General features: G+C 33.5%; 1 protein-coding gene across 1 annotated transcript in view; it reads right to left on the bottom strand.

Moving 5' to 3' along the window:
- Positions 1-12692: 12692 nt before the first annotated feature.
- LOC111085066 overlaps positions 12693-22663 on the bottom strand; it is a 28101-nt gene continuing 18130 nt past the window's right edge. Inside the window, exon 5 of the mRNA XM_022382148.1 lies at positions 12693-12891. Within this exon, the coding sequence (XP_022237856.1) occupies positions 12841-12891 (51 nt within the window). The 3' untranslated portion in view covers positions 12693-12840. The remainder of the gene's footprint in view (positions 12892-22663) is intronic.

The raw sequence follows: 22663 nt of genomic DNA, 5'->3' as shown, positions 1-22663 counted from the left end.
ACATTATCTTCATAACGTGGTCTACAATGGCAGAGTAGAGAGACAGAAGCCATTCTTTACTATTGGTAATATTGTAAGTTAACAGCAGTACCTTCTGGAAATCTATAATTTTTTCTCTTACGATAAAGACTTGCACAGTGGACGCATCTGAGTATGACAATGAACATCCCAATTTTTTTATTGAACCACCTAAAAGCCACGACACAATATTATAGTATTTCTTTTATAGTGTTGAATGCCAGTTGTGCATCTGAACGATCATAGTTGGTAATATACAAATGGATAGCCATTGCTGATCTATACATCTTATTTCTCGAACACTACCATCTGGCTGCCTATGTCAGTGACAAACTTACCAAACAAGGCAACATTTAATTGCATTTTCGGCATTTTCTTTCAACTCGAGTCACTAAACGATAGTTTGAGGGTCAGAATATTACCATTCTCACATGGCTAGATCAATCACTGGATATAAACTCTGTCCACTTGTTTGGCCTATCCTTAACTGTTCCCTGTACAAATGCCCCAAATAATCAACTTCTAGGTGCACATTCACCAAAGTTTCCCAGGATTTGGATGCATTCCCACAGGCCCAGAATTCAGGTCTTGTAAATGCAATAGTTATACGTGTTTCTTTTTTTAATAGTGCATAGGGCAAGCCTACTAAACACTTATGATAACCTTGTTCCCTTTGTTTTATATTCATATATATATATATTCTTAGGTTGTATAGTTTTATTTTACACAAGTTTTACAAGGGTAGACACTCTACTTCCACATATGATTATGTCATCAATCTCTAGATTTAATTATGTTAAAACCATTATTGGTAAGTTCTTGTATCCATTTTTATGGCATTTTTCTTGCATTTACTCGCTAGCTTAGCATCTCTATGCTGTTTAATTTACTTCCTTTTCTCCTTTTTCATCAGCTGTTTGGTTGTCTTCACGTTTATGCTACCAATCATCATTTTCATTTGGTTATGTTGATCACCTAGAAGGGCCTCGTTCTTTAGTAGGAACTTTTTGTCCCTTTTTTACAGTAACATACTACACCTGCCTTGTATTTACATGTTGCGATGTCAAACAGCTTCTCGGAACTTTTGCAGTACGTCATGATCCCTAACCTGCTTTTGTAAGGTTTCAACAATGTTCGATGTTTGTCGTTATATGCTTCAATCTTTTGCCGGACTCTTCATGGGATACAGTAGAAAATGACGCCTTTTCCAACAGTATTTGTGTTTATTTGTTTTTGCTGTTACTGTCTCCTCTACTTCACTAATTGATAGAAGCTCTTTGCTGTTAGTACGAGTTTTCAGCTGATGTCCTACCATGATATCACCATGAGTAGGTAGAACAACTCCACTTAATTCTTTAGGTGTACCAAAAACAGTTCAACTCAAATTTGCCTTAGTTTTAAATTTAAGATTCTTAAACATTATGGTCAATTTAGCCCTGGAATAAATGTAAATTGTAGCTTGTCACTTAATGCAGTGGTACCATACTATAAAAAATTGAAAGCAATTGCAGCAACTTTTAAAAAAGAAATAGTGTCAACAATTGATTCAGCAAAATTTGTAAATGAGAGGTGTGGATGCATGCTTAGCGTTCAAACGGAAAAGGATTATCAGTCACATGCCTTTTATTTATATAAGGTTGTGCAATTCGCACTACTCATGCATAGTTGAATGACACATTGTCAGTCAATCAGAATCATGTTTACACATTAGGTTGTGACAATTACTGCTACACATGATGAAGAACTTGTATTTAATTAATCAACTATTAATCATGCAAAAGTGATTGGTCAGAGTGAGTTCTTCTAAAACCTTAATGTCGCTTGGAGCAGACCTAAATAATTTCAAATTAATGTAATATTTTACAGGATTAATACTATGCATAATTAACAAGTTTTGTATACTATTAAATCCAAATTTTTTAAAATTATAATTTTTATCTTAGTTTACGCTGACGTCGCTGCAACGTTCTTTGTCATTTATGTTGCAGTTAAACTACAGGAATTGGCCCGGCATAGCCAGGCGGTTAGGGCACGCGACTCGTAATCTGAGAGTCGCGGGTTCGAATCCCCGTCCCACGAAACATGCGTGCCCTTTCAGCCGTGGGAGCGTTATTATGTGACGGTCAATCCCACTATTCGTTGGTAAAAGAATAGCCCAAGAATTGGCGGTGGATAGTGATGACTATCTGCCTTTCCTTTAGTCTTACACTTCTAAATTAGGGACGGCTAGCGCAGATAGCCCCCATGTAGCTTTGCGCCAAATTCAAAAACAAACAAACTACAGGAATTAAAAACAGTGACACAGGAGAAAGCCTAATGTCTATTTGCCTCAGTCACAGTAGCATCATATAGTACTATTGTGAACATAGATTTTACATCTACAAAAGAAGAACCTGGGCACGACATTAGAAAGAACACCATTGTCTCAAATCAGCAATGTTATCAATTGTGTCCACATTTAATGACAGTTTTATCTCGTAGACTATTAATTAGAAAATTGCACAAGTGTTAACAAACCTTATAAATAAGATGACCTACGATATGAGTTAAGATGAATTGCTACATCATTAAGGGTATTATCATCACTGTAACACATAAAAAAGGCTAACACTGTTGAACAGCCTACTCTAGAATTGATTTTGAAGTGGGTGCATCACAGCCTCAAGCATGAAGGCAGTTTGTACCAGTGACACTTTAGCACCATTACGTAGTTTAATAAGTGCTATCTCTCTATTGTACATATAAGATTCAAGACAGAAGTCGCTGAATGGAGATTTTTACATGAAAAAGTTCCTAAACAAACATTCTGTAAAACTTTGCTCAACCTACACCACAGCTTCAAGTTACTTGATGTTGGGCTTGTATTCATTGTTTAGAGCTTCAGGTGATGGTCTTTGTTTTTGTGATTTCTGTGGAGAAGGAGTGGCGGACGCGATGTGTCCATAATCTATTAGATTCAATAACCAAGCTGAGTACACTTAATTTAATTCTTGTTTACAGGAAACAGATGAAGACATAGATTGAATACAAATCATCAATATTTTTATCAAGTCCAGTCACAGCTGTATATCAGAAAATAACAAATTTGCGATTTCATAGTCCAGACCAAGAAAAAAGTCACATTGAGTGGATTGGATCCAATGTTGAAATATAACATACAATATAGGATCAAGCGTCTATTTTCCACAAAATTGCTATGATTCCTGAGTTAATGGAGAAATTATTTTCAGTCTTGTCGAGATATACGTCCTTGGCTGAACAATTCTCATCAAGTTTAGATTTCCCAGCAGCACAAGAGTGAATACATGGCAGCTTGTGACAGTAAAAACTGTTCAACAATGGTTTCATCTTTATTGTATAAATATTGAAGTGGAGTTGTTATAACTGTGCACAATTGCCACAGGCATTGTATTAAATCCTGTTTTAATTTCGTCTAACCAATATATATATTTGTTCTTTACAGCTCATTACATTTTATTTATGTTTGTGTGTTTCATAAGATACTATTTTTAATGACCTGTATCACATTGATATATTGATGACCATATTGAAAAGTCAACGTATCTGTAGTGTTGACTGAGATATTTTAAATATATTGTTAACCAATCTTCCACAGTCACCTGTGATATATTAGTCACTAGGGGTTATATCTATTAATGATTTTTTTTCTGTATTATGGTGTTTATAGTTGGGTCATGTCTGAGCCTATGGTAGTAAATTTCCTAACCGAGCAATGAAAACTTCAAAACGATCTACAATAACAACAACTTTAATTCCAAAGTTTTTCAAGTGCTTCATAGGCACGGCATTGCGAATGTCGTCACGGTCTGGCCAGTGAATATAATGCTTCGTTCTTAAATACAGACATGTAATACATTTCAAACATATCAAGAAGGAGTTATTGGTGATATCCAAGTAGGAAGCAAGAATTTGGATGAGAATATTCAGTCTTAAGCTAATCAAAACTAACATCAACTATTGAAACTTATCGAAGGGGCTATTATTTACTTCGTGAAGAAATGGTCCAACATAGTTGAAAAGTATAAGTAATATATCAAAATTTGGTAAACCAGAGAAACATCTTATATTTTCCTAATAATGTTTGAACACTAGCACGTTGGATGTAGTAATACTTGCCCCCCAGTGGCACGGCGGTATGTCTGCGGACTTACAACGCTAGAAACCGGGTTTCGAGACCCGTGGCGGGCAGAGCACAGATAGCCCATTGTGTAGCTTTGTGCTTAATTCCAAACAAACAAAACAAGTAATACTTAATTCAGAGAACTCTGCTGTTAATCGATTGGGTTCTCCCTGAACATAATCAAATACATTAATGTTTTGTTTACGGATTAAATAAGTAATGTGTTATAAAACCTTTTTAGTTTAAAAAAAAACGTTACTTTTCGCTAGGCTTGCCTGGGCATCGTTAGGTGGTGGAATTGAATGATGGAATGAGGCTGTTATGTGTTATGCATTATCAAGGGCAATAATACGTCGCTAAGAAACAAATCAAACACAATTATTAAATAGTGGAAATCAAAATATATATAATTTTATACCTGAAAATTGTTTAATGCTTCTTTGATTTATATTCTATTTATATTGTTTTCTCTGCCTCTCATTTTAACACCCGAAAAGACAAAAGAGTGATTATTTTTTTGCCATGAGCTCAAACTCAAGGGGAGGGACTTTTAATCTTGTAGACATTTCTCGACCAGTTCACCAATGTAAGAAGTACCAATATTTACATGTAATTTGATACAAAGATCCTTTGTGATACAATCTGAACAAGTTTTTTTTTTGCTGGTGCGAAAGAAAATATCACATTGGAATCTATAATGTATTCTTTAGATCTTTTTAACCAAAAAAATAAAGTTATGAAAACTGAAACAATTACATCATATTTGATACATGCTGTGAATATACAATATGGCAGATCATTACTTATTGGCACAAGATGGCTTATACCTAAGAAATAAATTAAAATGTTAATGCACGTTTAACGGCAGAGGCATAAATGGAAAGTTAACTTTGCAACACAATCTTTACATTCATGTGAGAAAGATGCCATAGAATTTTGCGACAAAGACTTGAACTTATTTAAGTTTAAGGGTAGAACATTTTACAGACTCTTGGATTGGCGCAACTTCAGAAATCCGTTGTTTAAAAATTACATGAAATCACTGAGAATTTCCAATGAGTGATTTTAGAAACTGTTACTGTTAGAAATAGGAAATTAGATTTTTCACCAGGCAAACAATGTACATAAGTCTATGAAAAACACATTTTATGGGCTTTCTAACTCCAATCAAATCCGTGCAGCAATTACATGAAACTGTAGTATCATCATCATTTTCACCCTCCTTGAGATATCTATAACATATCATTAAGTCAGGATCATTTGGAACTCTTTTTATAGCTTTCAGGTCATCCTGAGGCTGTAATAACAATCCTACTGTTCGATAGTTCACAACTGCATATAAAAGAATGTTCATGCGTCATGAATTATATGCAGCATGAAACTGCAACGTCAAGATAAAACAAGAATGTTAGCTATCTTAAGAGATTATATTGTATTCTTTAGTAGCACTGCAGTTATGTTAAACATGTGTACGATACGAAGGTATGATCTTGAAATACATTAGCCTGCACAGAATAACCATAATTACAAAGATGCACAAAATTCAACACCATTTTTTACAAACAAGGAAGCAGCTGTAGAATAATGGCTGATTGAGTAGCCAAAATTGTACGAAAACAAAAAAGAATACATTACATAGATTGTTTGAAAGCCTTGACAGATGCAAATTCTACAGTATTGTCAGTTTTACACAAAATAGAAGTGGTGTGGATAGGCATAAAGAACAAGTGTAATGAAAGCATGTCAAGCAATAGAAAGTTGTTTTGAGAAACTCATGAATGCAACAAATGGTGAACTTCTTCAAGCAAGTATAATTAACATTGAAATGCAGATTGTCATTTGTTTATTTTTAAAGTAGTTGGAATGAAGTTTTACCTGGTTTAGATGAACACCTATTTAATTGTACACTAGACAATAACCTTTCTTACAGTTGGATAAAGTGTTTAATTATATGTTATATAAAATACGAACGTATTTTGAATACGAGTAACATCAGTTTTTATGAGAATCAAGTAACATCCAAAGAGGGTAGATTTCTGCTTTCCAAACTTTTCAACTAACTTGCGAGATTAAAGGTAAGAAAATCCATTTAGTATATATGTATTTTGTGAACCTACTTGTTCAAAATAAGACGGTTATGCTGTATTAATAAACAATCAACTACAGCACTTATATTTTTGTGCTCTTTCGATACTAATACTTACCTTGTATTTATACTGTACTTTCTATTTTACCACAGACTTATATAAGCTTACACTGAAATTTGTCATATTAATTTTAACTATCTGAGGGCAAACCTTATAAGGAAGCAAAATTTGTGTAAAGTACAATGTGAGATAATATCCCCCTTCCTTCCTTCTTTTGCTATTAAATCGCTAATGACCTCTTTAGAAGCTAATTACATACCCTTCTTTGTGCAAGTTAATAATTAACTCATTTAACTTATTAGTTAGTAATGTCTTTGAATTATAAGTCTAACCTCTCTATAGTAAGTAACACCGGTAGTATAGCTGCCATGGCCAAGTCTAACCTCTCTATAGTAAAGTAACACCGGTAGTATAGCTGCCATGGCCAAGTCTAACCTCTCTATAGTAAGTAACACCGGTAGTATAGCTGCCATGGCCAAGTCTAACTTCTCTATAGTAAGTAACACCGGTAATATAGCTGCCACGATATCATCTAACCAATGCTGCAGAAGAGTAACGTCAGAAATACAGTTGTCATAGTAATATCTAAACGATTCTACACTACAACAGAAATATAGCTGACACGGACCAGTCTATCCGACTCTACAGCAAAGTAACAACATAAATATAGCTGCCGTGGCTAGTTATAACCTATTAAATACTATTGCACATTGGTTGAAGTCACTGTATTCAAACTTGGCGTCAAGCGTTAGCCATATTGTTCTTCGTTATATTGTCGATTGTAATCGCGTTAATGGCAATGATATCTAAGTGATGGGCATAGATGGGCTATTTGTATTAAGAACTTGGCTCAAGAAAGAGAATAAAAAAACACACCCTGAAATATAGTACATTTACATTTTTATAGACTTTTGTGGCCAAGTCTAACCTCTCTATAGTAAGTAACACCGGTAGTATAGCTGCCATGGCCAAGGGAAAAGTGGTGTTCTTTGGATAAGATATCTTTATGGCGACGTTTTTCAATATAAACTATGCAGCAGGACTATTGCCAAGATGCGTTGTCATCAGGAAGAGCATGAATGGACGAGGAAACATGAACTATGTAGATGTGGTGAATAGAGTTGTATCTGAGGTACAGCCGCCATGGTGAGATCTAACCCATTTTACAGAAGAGTAGTTTCACAAGTATAGCAACTGAAGTGAAATCTAACCCATTCGACAGAAAAGTAACACCGGTAGTATAGTTGCCATATATATTCTTTATACGTAACAGTACTGGAAAAAACAGGAATATGGATCAGCTTTTCAATCATCCAAAAAGTGACTTGTAACAAGTACCCCAGCCGTGGGAAGCAACTTATGGTGTCTTATAACAGGTGAGGATCCACGAACACAAAGGTTAGTGCCAAAAGCTGTTTACGCACCCCGAGCATGATCTCTATCTGGCAACATTGCAAACAGAGTATGGGTTCACCATAATAAAGCTTCCAGTTATAATACGTCTCGTTTAACAATCACATACTTGAAGAAACAGGCGCTGGGATATCATTATCATTGTACTCTATACGGATAATATATATACACCTACCTACCTTAAAAATTCTAGATTTCCGACTTGAACACATCATGATGAGAGTGTATGAATAGTTTGTGTTGGAATGGGCTGTACCCTTCCTAAAATCATCAATTTTTGGTAACATCACACTACGTGCAAAACATTAAGTAATGACAAATGTATTTCGGATACAAGATGTTCCATCCATTGATACTTTAAATCAGCTGTGGTTGGCACGTGAGTTGTTGATTAGCATCTTTATTCAATATCGCTATGGAGGAACGTATTTGTGGAACAGATAGTTAATTCAAGTTTGCTAATTTCTTTTTCATAAATTACGAAAAATAACACAATTACGGAAAAAAAATTATGTAAACATAATTTCTTATAAATGTCAGTCATTAAATGACTATTTTGTTCGATCAGTATTATTTAGAATAATATCATGAGAAATCTTTTAGACGAATTCTGTATTTGATAAATTCGAATTTAAGATCAATTGCTAAATATACATTTCAAAAATGTTTTCCATATTTGCCTAGCCTGCTCACATAATTTATTTTATACATTTCAAAAAATTATTTTCTACATTTACCTAACCTGCTCACATAATTTACTTTATACATTTCAAAAATTGTTTTCTACATTTACCTAGCCTGCTCACATAATTTACTTTATATATTTCAAAAATTATTTTCTACATTTACCTAGCCTGCCGACATAATTTACTTTAGACATTTCAAAAATTGTTTTCTACATTTACCTAGCCTGCTCACATAATTTATTTCTCCTAACATAATTATATTTTGCATGTTAGCTTCTTTTGGTGGTTGAGTAAGCAAACAAAAAACATTTGTGTGTGTGGAAATAGTTTTGCAGGATCATCAATTCATCTTGTCCGATCTGGTACTCTATTGTTCAACTTACAGAACTGCCGCTGAAGAGGCTTCACACTCTCAACTATGAGTGCTTTATAGTACAGTCTCTCCTTTTAATCATTTCAGAGATCTGGACAATTTCCTTGTACCAGCGGATGCTGCTCTGACTGGCTACCATCGCTGTGGTCAGTGGCTCAAAATTAGAGATGAGTAAAGGTGAACTTCAGAGTGTCTTTGAAGTGACCGTTTAGCACACGTGCGTATAAGGTGTCATTCGTGTTGAACTTTTAGTTTAAATATAGACCTACTTATAATGAACTTCTTGGTTGGCGTACCTTTATGTTTAATATGTATTTTAACATCAAATGTATCTCATTGAGGAATGGAGATTTGGTTTGTATGGGACTCAAACAGAGTTTAATCAAATTTAATATTTGTTTATTCACTTTCAATCTATATATATATATATATGCGTGTGTGTATCCTTTTTAATTTATTTTTTATTTCCCAATTTAACAAATTTTAATTAGATGTGTTTATTTTTGACTCTATGAAATATTCCCAAACACACATAAAAAGACACAGGTAACAAATCATTATATACTGTTATATCAATTTTTAAGATGGTATCTTTCTATAAATCCTGAATTTTTGTGAGTATGTGGCAACTATAATCAAGTACACAGAAGGTTGAGTATGTTATATTAAAACGATTTTGATCATGCAATCACTACCTTCCTTGACAAAAACAGACAATATAAAGTCGTGGTGTAAAGTCATATATCATAACTACATTTTGACGTAGTTTGATTTATTGCTTTGGGGAAGGATATGTAACAGTCCTATCCAATGCAATATATTTAAATGCTCAGATCATAAACATGTGTTCAGAATGAAGATTTAGAACTTATAAGATGGAGATATCTCTTGTTCTTAATGACTTTGAAAAATATAGTAATATAGACCAGCTTGATGCACCAGGACCATCCAGAAAGGGACCTGCAGCAAGTCATACCCCTGCTGTTACTTACCGGCTTTTTAAACAGGTGCGAATCTACAAACAAAAATACCAGAAGTAAAACACATACATGTGTCCTAAGCAACAGTACACAACATAATCGAAAACGATTTCCGTCTGGAAAGGAAACGAATAGGGCATGTGTTCACCAAGATAAGGCTTCGAGTTATACCTCCCATTGATTCATTGCATACCTTAAGCAGCTGAAGAACGAGATAAATATTCATGCTATTCTATATGAAACATTCCAGTCAAGTCGCCGGATGCAACGCCTATGAATTTCTTTGTGATTGGACTGTTGAAACGGGCGCAGTGAAACCGTTCCCTTATACAATAGATGTAATATGGAAGACATCAGGGAGAAGTGGTGTGATTTGGACATGACATTTATTGTTAAGATGACCAGACGTGGAGGCACATAGTGTAACAAAGTTATAATGCTCCAAAACAGTTTTAATATAACGTACTCAACCTGTATTCGTTAGTCTTAATTCTATTTACGTACAGCTTAATGATCGAAAATTAGGTGAAAATTCGGAGTTAAAATGGCGGTAATGCAACGAATGATCATTAAAACGTCCATTTTATTACACATACCGTTTGTTTTTATTGTTGATTGCATAAGCTGTTGTGAGTTTAACTGCCTTGTTTCTATTTTGTCTTAAACAAGCCAACTAAATAGCACTCTCATAATTCAACAGAGGTGGTCATGGTATCAAATGCCGAATAATTAAGTAATGCATTTATAAGCACACAAAAATTGTCAATTTCTAGAATTACAAGAAATTTGAGAAATTATTGATCTAATCTTAGAAGGTCACATAATATATTAAAGGAGTCAGACAAACCTGATTTTTGACGTTTCTTAAAATTACAGCCGCCAGGCGACAGAACTGTTATAGATGTTCGTGGAGCTAAAATACATAAGAAAGCAAAAACTGTGGAAAATTGTGTTCTTTTAAGCTTGAAAAGGTTGCGTTTTAAAGACTATACAACTAAAAAGCTTTTACTGGTCAAAGAATTCATTTGCGAGATCGTAAAGTTCAGCATTATTGAATATTAACTCCTTTCAACCTTAATGAAAGACTTGTAAAGGTTCTGTATCATACGGCCTTAACTTGTAGATTATTTCATAAACGTAATAAGTTGTCTATGACTCTTTCTTAATACTTAGTTATTGACAGTATACAGAGGGTTTCTCTCAGTGATGAAGAAGAACGGTTACTGTAGTTTACTACGGCACAACAGGCCATACAGTCATAAGCGTTTAATTAGTGCTACTCTGTTTACACAGATTTGCCCGAAAGTAATACTGGCAATTCATGTTTATCTTAACAAAGAATTTTGTTTCAATAACAAGTACTTTCACTTTTAATTCATTATAAAACTATCGTTCAATACTTTATCACACTGATGGGCGTTCTTCCTTGAAATGAGTTGTCCATCACAGCACAATGACATTAGCTCTCACACCAGTAGTAATTTAGCGAAGCGCATAATGAACTTTTATCACCCCGTGTGTTTCAAAGCAGAAAGTTGCTATGAGTATGAGATTAAAAATTTAATGTATCATTTTATTTGTTTATTATTTAGTAAAAAGTTTTTTTCATACAGTGAAAATGTTAATGATAAAAAGTAAGATTTACAAAACTTCGAAACTATTGAAAAATCGTAGAATCTGGTACGACCTCGAAAGACAGGAAATAGAATCAATGAAAAAGAAAATAAAAATAAACAGAAAAAAAGTAAATTGCTCTTAATATTACGTATGACTTCTCTAGCATTTCAGAAATCGTTTGGTTTGGTTTACTAATGTACATCAGATTTTGTGAAGCTATTTTTGTAATAAAAAAACCAGAAACAGATCAGTAAAACTTATGAGGTTTCTCTATTATGAGTCTTATGATATAATATTGGATGCATAATAATATTACTTAGAACCAAGCAATATGTTACATAATGAACGTCACTAAAGAAAATACAGAAATCAGTTTATTTTTCAGAACTGTTGTATATTTTCAAATAACACGTTACAAACATTACCTTACACTTAGTTAACAGTTACAAAGGGTAAAACGATTGAAGCTGCACATTGTTAACATTTTAAAATTGTGTTTAAACTATACGTGATCATACATCCTGTTACCAGCTTATCGAAATATATTATAAAACAACGATTAACTATTTGTTTGTCCTAGAGAGGAGCTAAATATCTATAGTGTGTTTTATAACTTATAGTAATGTGTCTCGAAATTAAATAGTTGTGCTGATTCCGAAAAAAAAAAGTAATTTCAAACATTTACATATCGTTTTCTTTTGTTGTTGTTTGTCAGTTTGGTTGTTCCTTACACTATGGTGGAGTTGTAAATGTATCTTCGAATAGCTAAACATGGTAAATCTGACTGTCCTATGACATCAACATCCACTTTCTTTACTTTATACAAAGACGAGTATATCGTTTTCTTTTATTGTTGTTTTTCAGTTTGGTTGTTCCTTACACTATGATGAAGTTGTAAATGTATCTTCGAATAGCTAAACATGGTAAATCTGACTGTCCTATGACATCAGCATCCACTTTCTTTACTTTATACAAAGACGAGTATATCGTTTTCTTTTGTTGTTGTTTTTCAGTTTGGTTGTTCCTTACACTATGATGGAATTGTAAATGTATCTTCGAATAGCTAAACATGGTAAATCTGACTGTCCTATGACATCAACATCCACTTTCTTTACTTTATACAAAGACGAGTTAGAACACACAACGCCAACACAAGTAAGTTTTGGTTGAACAGACATCATGAGCGTGGGTTACTTTGTTTCGCACATATTGTTACCAAAACCACAAGACAAAATAACCTAGCCACCCACTGTAAATGTATTTTATGTTGTTGATACGTAACCAAACTCGATCGGCCAATGTTCTTTTTTCAGTCGTCGAGATGTCATTTCTTGTGAGGAGCTCTCGTCGAGCACTATGTGTGTGTTCGTCACATTTCTTGATAATATAATTCATCATACATACATTTCACCTGCTACCAAAGCGTGCTCCCAGTCCACCAAGATTCTTTACTCTATATCTTGCTTCATACAGCTGTAGATATGAATTTTCTTTCTTTATTCTGTTTCATTCGAGACTGCAACGTACAACAGTAAATTAATAACAGACATTAAGCATAAAGCCTAAACTAGTTATTTCAAACTACAGAAAAAGTTCCTTTACGTTGTATTCGAAAAGTAAAATAAACCAACACCATTTGTGTAAAAATAATTTTCAACACAGGTTTCATTATGCAGATAAAAATTGCTTGGCAGCTATAAAGTAAAATATTTTGAGATCCCATAGTAAAAAGAAAACTAACATTATATATTATTAAAACTTAAAGCAGGATTTGAACAATGTGTGTTTCTCGAATAGATATAAACACACGCAAAGAAAAAGGTTATATATATTACATGAGAGGAAAAGTAAACATTAAAGGCAGATATGGCTGATAGAGCCCATAACATTCCTCACCTAAAACGTTTTGTGTAAAAGGTGTTTGTGACTTAACTTCATGTAAAAAGCAAATGAATCGTTGTGAAACCATGTTTTTTTTTGCTTTTCATACTTTGTGTTGTATACTGGAGGGATCTAACTCTTTGACAGGACGTTAAAGGGTTTTATTTTGCATATTTTATCATAGCAATAACAAAGTAAAATACTTGTACCTGATGATGACAAAACTTTGTCGAAACGTTGTACATTTGCTGTTATATTAAAGTTTTTCTTCATTACCCATTCAAGCCGTCTCCAGCCATTATTAGTAAAATATCGTCTTTGTTTACTTTAGGAGATTTGGCTATTTTTTCGTTCGTAACATTTAAAAAAGTATAAAGTGTGTAAAATATATATTTTTTAAACTACGGCATTAGATTACAATAATTCGCAGCACGGTACGAGTTAAAATAGCAAGTTGTTTTCCCTGTTATTCGTAAGACTTTTTTGGTGTAATACGTTTACTTTATTGATTTCAAGTTCTCTTTGTAAGGTAAGTGTACATAGAGCAAACAAAGAATAAATATTCACTAACTTAGACACGTCGTAATCAAAGCAGCACCATGTTCTCAAACGTTCACTAACTTAGACACGCCGTTAATCAAAGCAGCACCATGTTCTCAAACGTTCACTAACATAGACACGTCGTTAATCAAAGCAGCACCATGTTCTCAAACGTTCACTAACTTAGACACGACGTTAATCAAAGCAGCACCATATTCTCAAACGTTCACTAACTCAGACACGTCGTTAATCAAAGCAGCACCATGTTTTCAAACGTTCACTAACTCAGACACGTCGTTAATCAAAGCAGCATCATGTTCTCAAACGTTTTGACTATATTCAATCTGTCTGAGGTTCAGCGCATTATAAACCTATTAAAGGAATTATATCTCAATTCCGTAAAAAAAAAAGACTTCGACCACTCACGTAGAAGATATTACAACCCAAACCATTGTGAGAGTAAGATTAAACCACCATTTGCACTTGCTTGAAGAACATTAGAAAACCTTAATCTAATACTGCTTACGATAAAACAAGGTTTAAAAGTTTTTGTTAGTCCGGTATCAGATCTAATAAATTAAAAAGTTTTATAAAAATTGCGTCTAACAAACACACAATGTTATTATCAAAGTATTCACACTTCTATTCTCATAGTTAAGTATAAAAAGAAAATAGAAAACAGAAACCTAAACCTAAATTTGTTATAACGACGTTACAGCTCAACATTTTTATGACTTATAAAATTCTATTGGCATGATAAGCATCGCACACATTATGGGATTACTACGTGTTTGTGTTTATTACATCGTCGTTTTTATATGGCTTGGTAAACGTAATTCAATCTAGCTGTAGCACCAAGTTTTTGAGCGAAGAATAAAGAAAGTCCATTTGGAAGTACATGGATAAACTGGTTGTAGATCTTTAAAAATGAAACGACAATAGTGAAAACGTACTAGTAACCTCGGATGTAGGATAAAGAAGTGCAGATTTTGGTAACCTGTACAGTAATGTAAACTTCGTTTTTCGAATAAATATTTTTTAGAGAGAGTTCGTCATTGGCGTGAAAAAAGTGTGAATCGAGAATGAGCGTTTCGTGAGAAAAACACCAACTGTAACTTATAGGGTTCCTTATCCTACGACACAGATAATACAGAATGTTTCGTGGGTCCTTCTGGCACTACAGACAAACGTGTAAAACTAGAGTTTTTAAGACGCTTAATTCTCATTAACAGCATATAATCTTTCCTTCACTTGGTATAGAAAGCAAGAATAAACTTAATATAATGCGCACTCACACATATGTATACACACACAATACATTATTTGTTTTTCTTAAAACTTTCTTGGGTTCGGTCTTGTTTTGTGTTTCTCTGTGGCTGAGCACCGTATGAAAAAATCGCTCTTTAAAGTAACAGTTCACCATAAACTATTTCTGAGTGATTGAAATTCGAATGAGAGATCAATAAAAAGATGAAACTGTAGGTACTTTACGTTTTCAACTTTAGTTGATTTTTTTTCGTACAAGATAAGTCGTTTTATTTATTTTTGTGACAATTTTTCCGATACAACAATAAAAGTAGTTTGTATGAGTTTTAGCATTTTGAGAGGTAATAAGGTAAGAAGTTTTTGTATATATTTTAAATGATTATGCTTTAGGTACAGTTTAATCATTTGTTACATACATTACTGTGAGGTCATTTTATATTTTTATCATATTTATGTTAGATATATTACTGTAAGATGGTTCTATATGATTTCATGATTTCTGAGATATATTAATGTATGTTAAGTTTATATGTTTTTGTATGGTATAATGATTACTAATTAGTGATCAACATTTTTCTTAATTTTCTGAATTGCTTTATATTATTTTAAAATAATTTTCTTAGATAAAGAACTATAATTTTTCTGTTGTGATAAGCAAAAATTTTAAATGAGTAGTAATTGTTTGATCGTATACAACGTAAACTCAGTGGTACAATTATAATCAGCAATGGTAAAAAGGAAAACTATGAATTTACTTCTATGTTAGTGGCTAAGGCTCAGTTTATAAGACTTGCCAACACAATAGAAATTAAGATAAAATACGATTCCTATACAAAAGAATGTATAAAATTATCAGAAAATGTAAAACTTACCGAAGTAACTTGCAATAATTCAAGTCCTCCAGTAGTACAGAAGTATGTCCGTGGACTTAAAACGCTAAAAACCCAGTTTCGCTACCCGGTTTGTACAGATATCTCATTCTGTACCTTTGTGCTTAATTATAAACAAACAATAATTCGGCTTTAACCCCATAACACCTCAAGAGTGCAGACCAAATTCTTATTGCTTTATTATTTAATCGTAAAGGTACACAGTAAGTTTTCTGCGCTTTTTCCAAAACGAGGAATTAAACGTCGGATTTTAGCGTTGTAAGCTCGTAAACTTACCGTTAATCCACCGAGAGACAGATAAAGCTCAGAGGATTTGTATTATGAATAACTCGATAAATTAAGCAGTGATCCATCTCTCAATAATTCACCGAAAATATATAAGACGGAATGTTTAACACTCAATTCAAAAGTTCACTCATAAAGTTAATATATTAAGTAGAATAAAATGGAAATTTATATAACACGTACTTATGAATTGCAAGAATGAAAAGTCTTATATGCTATAGATAATGTGAAATGCAACAATGAAAAGCCTTATATGCTATAGATAATGTGAAATGCAGCAATGAAAAGCCTTATATGCTATAGATAGTGTGAAATGCAACAATGAAAAGTGAGTTTTCGAAAGTTACTAACAATTTGGTGGGTACAGTGTCTTGCAAAAGTCTTCATCCCCCTGTGCTGGTAATAAATTTGAGAGATTTTCTTGTGAAAGACAAAACTCGAATAGCCAAAAATACTTTTATATTAATCTCGGACCAGTTTTTAATGATTCAAAAGAACAAAAGGTGCATTGTTACCCAATTTAGTGATATAACACAAAAAATCTTGAAAACACAAAAACGCAAGTCTTCATTCTTTCAGCTTTTACCATCGTTGATTTAACTTTACGTCACTACTCTACTAAAGTAAATACAAGTGGTTCTGTTCAACTCTATATAATACCAAAGTATATTATAGAGCCATGTGAAAAAATAATTCAGGTCATATAGAACCATCACTATTGATTTAAGCAGAGTATTTTGAAAGTTAAGATTTGGTTTACATATTGAGAATGGTGAGAAAAGAATTCTCTACAGACCTAAGGGAGGAGATTGTTCAGAAGCACAATTCCAGAGAAGGCTATAAATCAATTTTAAATACTCTCAATTTACCATTAAGTACTGTAAAATCAGTTGTGAACAAATATAAAGTGTGTCACACTACCTCAACTTTATCATGATCAGGTCCCCCTAAGAAAGTCTGCGCTTGAACAAGCAGAAAAATCGTCAGAGAAGTGTCTGTCAATCTAACAGTGACACTGAAGGAGCTGCAAACTTCACCTTTATAATATCACGTACCATACACAAAATAGGCTTGTATGGTAGGGGCGGGAAGGAAGAAATCACTACTGACGAAGATGCATGTTAGATCACGAATGGACTATGCCCGTAAACATTTCAATAACCCTAAAACAATGTGGCAGAAAGTTCTATGGTCATAGGAGACAGAATATAACTTTTTTGGGTTAAATGACAAACGGTATGTATGGCAGAAACCCAAAACTGCTCATGACCCGGCAACTACAATCTCTACTGTCAAGCATGGGGGTGTGTCCATAATGCTGTGGGGATGTTTTCTGCAGCTGGACTGGAGAACTTAAACGCATTCAAGTGATCATGGGCAGTGCAAAAGATACACAGATGTTGGAGGTAAGCCTGAAGAAGTCAGCTGAATACTAAAACACAGTCGAAGGTTTACATTTCAACAGAACAATGATCCCAAACACAGATCAAAGGCAACCCAAGAATGATTTCGGAGAAACACAAAATTAAAGTCCTTGACTGGCCAAGCCAAAGCCCAGACCTAAATCCACTCGTAAATCTGTGGAGAAACTTGAAAATTGTTGTGCATTTAGACATCCTTCCAACTTACAAGAACTGGAGGGTATCTGTAAGCAGGAGTGGGCAAAAATATCTCCAGCATACTGTACAAAGCTTGTGGAGAGTTATCTAAAACGACTTTCAGCTGTCATTGCTGCCAAAGGAGCTTCAACCAAATATTAACTGCATAATCATGTTAGGGGATGAAAACTTTTGTAACATGTGTTGTCAAGATTTTTTGTGGTATATAGTTAAAGTGAGTAACAATGCACCTTTTGTTATTTGTAATCATTAGAAACTACTCTGAGATTAATATAATAAATGTTTTTAGCTATTTGAGTTATATCTTTCACAAGAAAATAACTAAAATTGATTACCAGCACAAGGGGTGAATACTTTTGCAAGGCACTGTACATAAGCTTTACAACAGTTGAATAGTTATTCCTATTTCACTCAGTTCCGCGTGAGAAGAACTTGATTAAGATTGAATAAGTAGTGTTATTAGTCGAGTGTTATGATATTTTTCATTTTTAACTTAAGCACATGAAAAGTGATTTATAATTGTCTAAAGTTTTCTAAAAACGCGAATTTTTTGTGATGTAACTTACTGTACTCCTAAAATGACGTCAAAAGTCACACTTATTTTTATTTTTGATCATACATTTTTAAAACATACATTATAATCTGTAATAGCAAAACCACGCAGTGGTTATCTGCTGTGTCTACAGAGAGGACTCGAACCACTGATTTTAGGGTTGTAAATCCGAAGACTAACAGCTGTCCCACCAGGGGACGTTTATACGGAGGGAAAAAAGTAGTGAAGAAGGTACAATATACGCACTAAATAAAGCTTTACTGTATGATGGATGAAATACAATTAATTTTATACTAGCCGTTTACGTATATATGTGTGTGCGTATATATATATATGTCTGTGTGTGTGGCCAGGTGGTTAGGGAGCTCGACTTGCAATCTGAGGGTCGCGGGTTCGAATCCCCGTCCCACCAAACATGCTCGCACTTTCAGCCATGGGGGCGTTATAATGTGATGGCCAATCCCACTATTCGTTGGTAAAAGAGTAGCTCAAGAGTTGGCGGTGGGTGGTGCCTTCTCTCTAGTCTTACACTGCTAAATTAGGGACGGCTGGCGCAGATAGCCCTCGGGTAGTTTTGCGCGAAATTCAAAAACAAACAAACGTTCATACATATTCCACAACTAAGTTAGACTTTAATTTATATCTTATTTATATCTTATACTTGTCCAGTTTTCGGGGTTATTAATAGTAAAATAGAAGAGATTAGTAAGATAAATATATTATAGTTATAATTATTGTTATAGTTAAGGTTATAATTGTTGTTATAGTTATAACTATAACTATTGTTATAGTTATGGTTATAATTGTTGTTATAGTTATGGTTATAATTATTGTTATAGTTATGGTTATAATTATTGTTATAGTTATGGTTATAATTATAGTTACAATTATAATTATTGTTATAGTTATGGTTATAATTATAGTTATAGTTATAATTATTGTTATAGTTATGGTTACAATTATAATTATAGTTATAGTTACAATTATAATTATTGTTATAGTTATGATTATAATTATAGTTATAGTTATAATTATTGTTATAGTTATGGTTACAATTATAATTATAGTTATAATTATTGTTGTAGTTATAAATATTATATAGTTGTTCTAGTGATGTAAGGTTAAACTAGCTTGAATATATTATAAAGTGTTAGGCAAAAATTACTATACAGTTAGTATTATACGGTTTTTACGGTTGGTATTAATGAAAATAGTCATTTTTGCTCCACGCTGTATATAGGTCATGAGAGATGATTTAGCTCAATTTCATATAGATAATTTTTAAGATATTCACAATTACACTTATACATATTAATTGCATATCTCGAAATATTATATTATCTTTCAAAATGATATGTGTTTGAACTTCAAATTTCAGTAACTTGTTTACAGTAATATCTCTTGTGTCAGTTCTGCACATAAAATTAAAGTGAATTAAAAAAAAAAGAAATATATAAATTGTTAGATTTAACATGCTTAATGAATTACACGGTGTATTGCCACTTCCAACTTCTTTATATTTATCATAAAATTAAATTGTTCGTTTCGAATATTCGCTACACAAAGCCACACAAGGGCTATCTACACTTGATGTCCCAAGTTTTGAAGGTATAGACTAGAAGTAAGGCAGCTCGTCAACATCACCCACTGGGCTACTTTAATCAGACAGTGGGTTTTGGCCACAATTCTTACAACGAACTCTCAGCCCCAAAGCGAGTAGAAAGTTGTTATTGTATTTTTTTTTATTTGCGGCAACCTATTTACCCTCTGCTCCACAGTCCAGCACGCTAACCACGTGCTCACGCTCTGTCCTCGCACAATGAAGTCTGTATGTTTGATTTAATGTAAATAAGTATAAAGATAGCTTAGTGCTTTTCAAGACTAATGTATAGGAAGTTGTTATTTCATCTAATGTTATAAACATTTAATATAAACACGTAATCTAGTTATGAGCTGGATGCTATTCCAAATGATGCCAAGTTCTCCGACAGTCAAGGAGTGATATTTTCTGTCTCATTGTTTATTCAAATCAAACGAGCTGGAGGGGAACACTCCATTAACAATCTGAATACATCTTTTCCAAGATGTCTGCGTCAATAGCTGGGAGTGAAGTGGATGTGATGTCAAACAAGATGACCTCAACCTTAGAGGTGCCATTTTATCCAAGCTTTTTCACTAAAAGGAGCTTATCCAAAATGGATGCACTCATAGGAGGCTGCCATCTTTGATGTGTTAACTGGAAGTTACGTCGCGAGTGTGTCATCTGAACCAATGAGACGTTATCCAAGAAACTTTGGCTTATGGGAGACCACTGGTTTTTGGCTAATCGGAAGTGACGTCACCGGCATTAATAATATGCGTTACTTGAGTTTTCTGATATCAGAAAACAGGCTTAAGCATCATTATTACTAATATTTGTATTCGTGTCACTTCTCAAACTAAAACTTTCCACTCTATTGTTTTCATTCAGACCACTTCCGCCACTTCCCATATTACATTTTCAGAATATTATTTTAGCATTTTACGTACTTACGGCTTCATACCGTAAGTATTAGTGGGTTTGACTATATAAATGTAATATAATGTAATGTTTATATAAGGGTACATAGCAGAAATAACTAAGTTTAAAGGTTAAAAAGGGTGATAATTTACAATATGCCCATTTGATATGCAGGCATATCGTATGTTTTCTACATGCTTTAGTGATATAGAAATGATTTTAAAAATTTTCGTTTATTTAATTTGTTTGCAGCTTCAGCACAATCGAGTGATCCAGAAATATTCCTTGTTTTAGTTGCTTTGTGTCTTTGTTATCTATAGTAGTTAATATATAATATGCCCCAGAGGATATTGTAATAATGTATAGGCTGAAAGGATAAGCGACTATAATATCCTTTGATACCTGAATCGACATTGTCTGTCCTTTACAGCCGTCTAATACTGTTAGAGAACAAGAGTCACGAGGTGACATTGTCCACTGGACAAAGAAATCGAGTTTACGTGTTGAATTCATGTACACTTTCTTGGTTCAGTTCTCCTTGGGGTTTTTTGAGAAAGATATACTTTAAGATCAGTGTGTTTAGGTGGACAGAAGTGTATCTAAATAGAAAAACTGTAGACCTAATTACTACCCAGTAGAAACAATTGTCTGTTTTTTCATGTGCACAGTTACGTATGTTGCATTTTATTTTTGTTCAGTATAGTAAAGATTGTGTTGATTTATCTAAACGTATCCCGTTTCATTATTTCTAATACACTAATAAAACTCAGTGAAGCTACCATACACAGAATACATTCCTTGTTTACTCATCGAATATTCCTTATTTAGTGGGTCTAACTATCTGATATTTTAAGGAAAATAACTTAATCTGGAAATACCACACTCTTACTTACGAACTACTTTAGCACACAGTAGTATTAATAGTAACATTAGTTGTAGCATGACTAACAGAAGTAGTATTACTAGTAGCATTAGTTGTAGTTTGACTAACAGAAGTAGTATTAGTAGCAGCGTTAGTTGTAGCAGTAACAGCATGACTAACAGAAGTAGTATTAGTAGTAGCATTAGTTGTAGCAGAGCAGCATGACTAACAAAAGTAGTATTAGTATTGGCATGACTAAAAGAAGTAGTATTAGTAGTGGCATGACTAACTGAAGTAGTATTAGTAGTGGCATGACTAACAGAAGTAGTATTAGTAGAAGCATTAGTTGCAGCAGAGCAGCATGACTAACAGTAGTAGTATTAGTAGCAGCGATTAGTTGTAGCAGCAACAGCATGACTAACAGAAGTAGTATTAGTAGCAGCATTAGTTGTAGCAGAGCAGCATGACTAACAGAAGTAGTATTAGTAGCAGCATTAGTTGTAGCAGAGCAGCATGACTAACAGAAGTAGTATTAGTAGTGGCATGACTAACAGAAGTAGTATTAGTAGCAGCATTAGTTGTAGCAGAGCAGCATGACTAACAGAAGTAGTATTACTAGTGGCATGACTAACAGAAGTAGTATTAGTAGTGGTATGACTAACAGAAGTAGTATTAGTAGAAGCATTAGTTGCACCAGTAGCAGCACGACTAACAGAAGTAGTATTCTTATTAGCATTAGTTGTAGCAGAGCAGCATGACTAACAGAAGTAGTATTAGTAGTAACATTAGTTGTAGCAGAGCAGCATGACTAACAGCAGTAGTATTAGTAGCAGCATTAGTTGTAGCAGCAACAGCATGACTAACAGAAGTAGTATTAGTAGTGGCATGACTA

This window comes from Limulus polyphemus, unplaced genomic scaffold (genome assembly GCF_000517525.1).
Source record: "Limulus polyphemus unplaced genomic scaffold, Limulus_polyphemus-2.1.2 Scaffold221, whole genome shotgun sequence".
NCBI lineage: Eukaryota > Metazoa > Arthropoda > Merostomata > Xiphosura > Limulidae > Limulus > Limulus polyphemus.
This window is presented reverse-complemented; position numbering and strand designations above follow the sequence as displayed.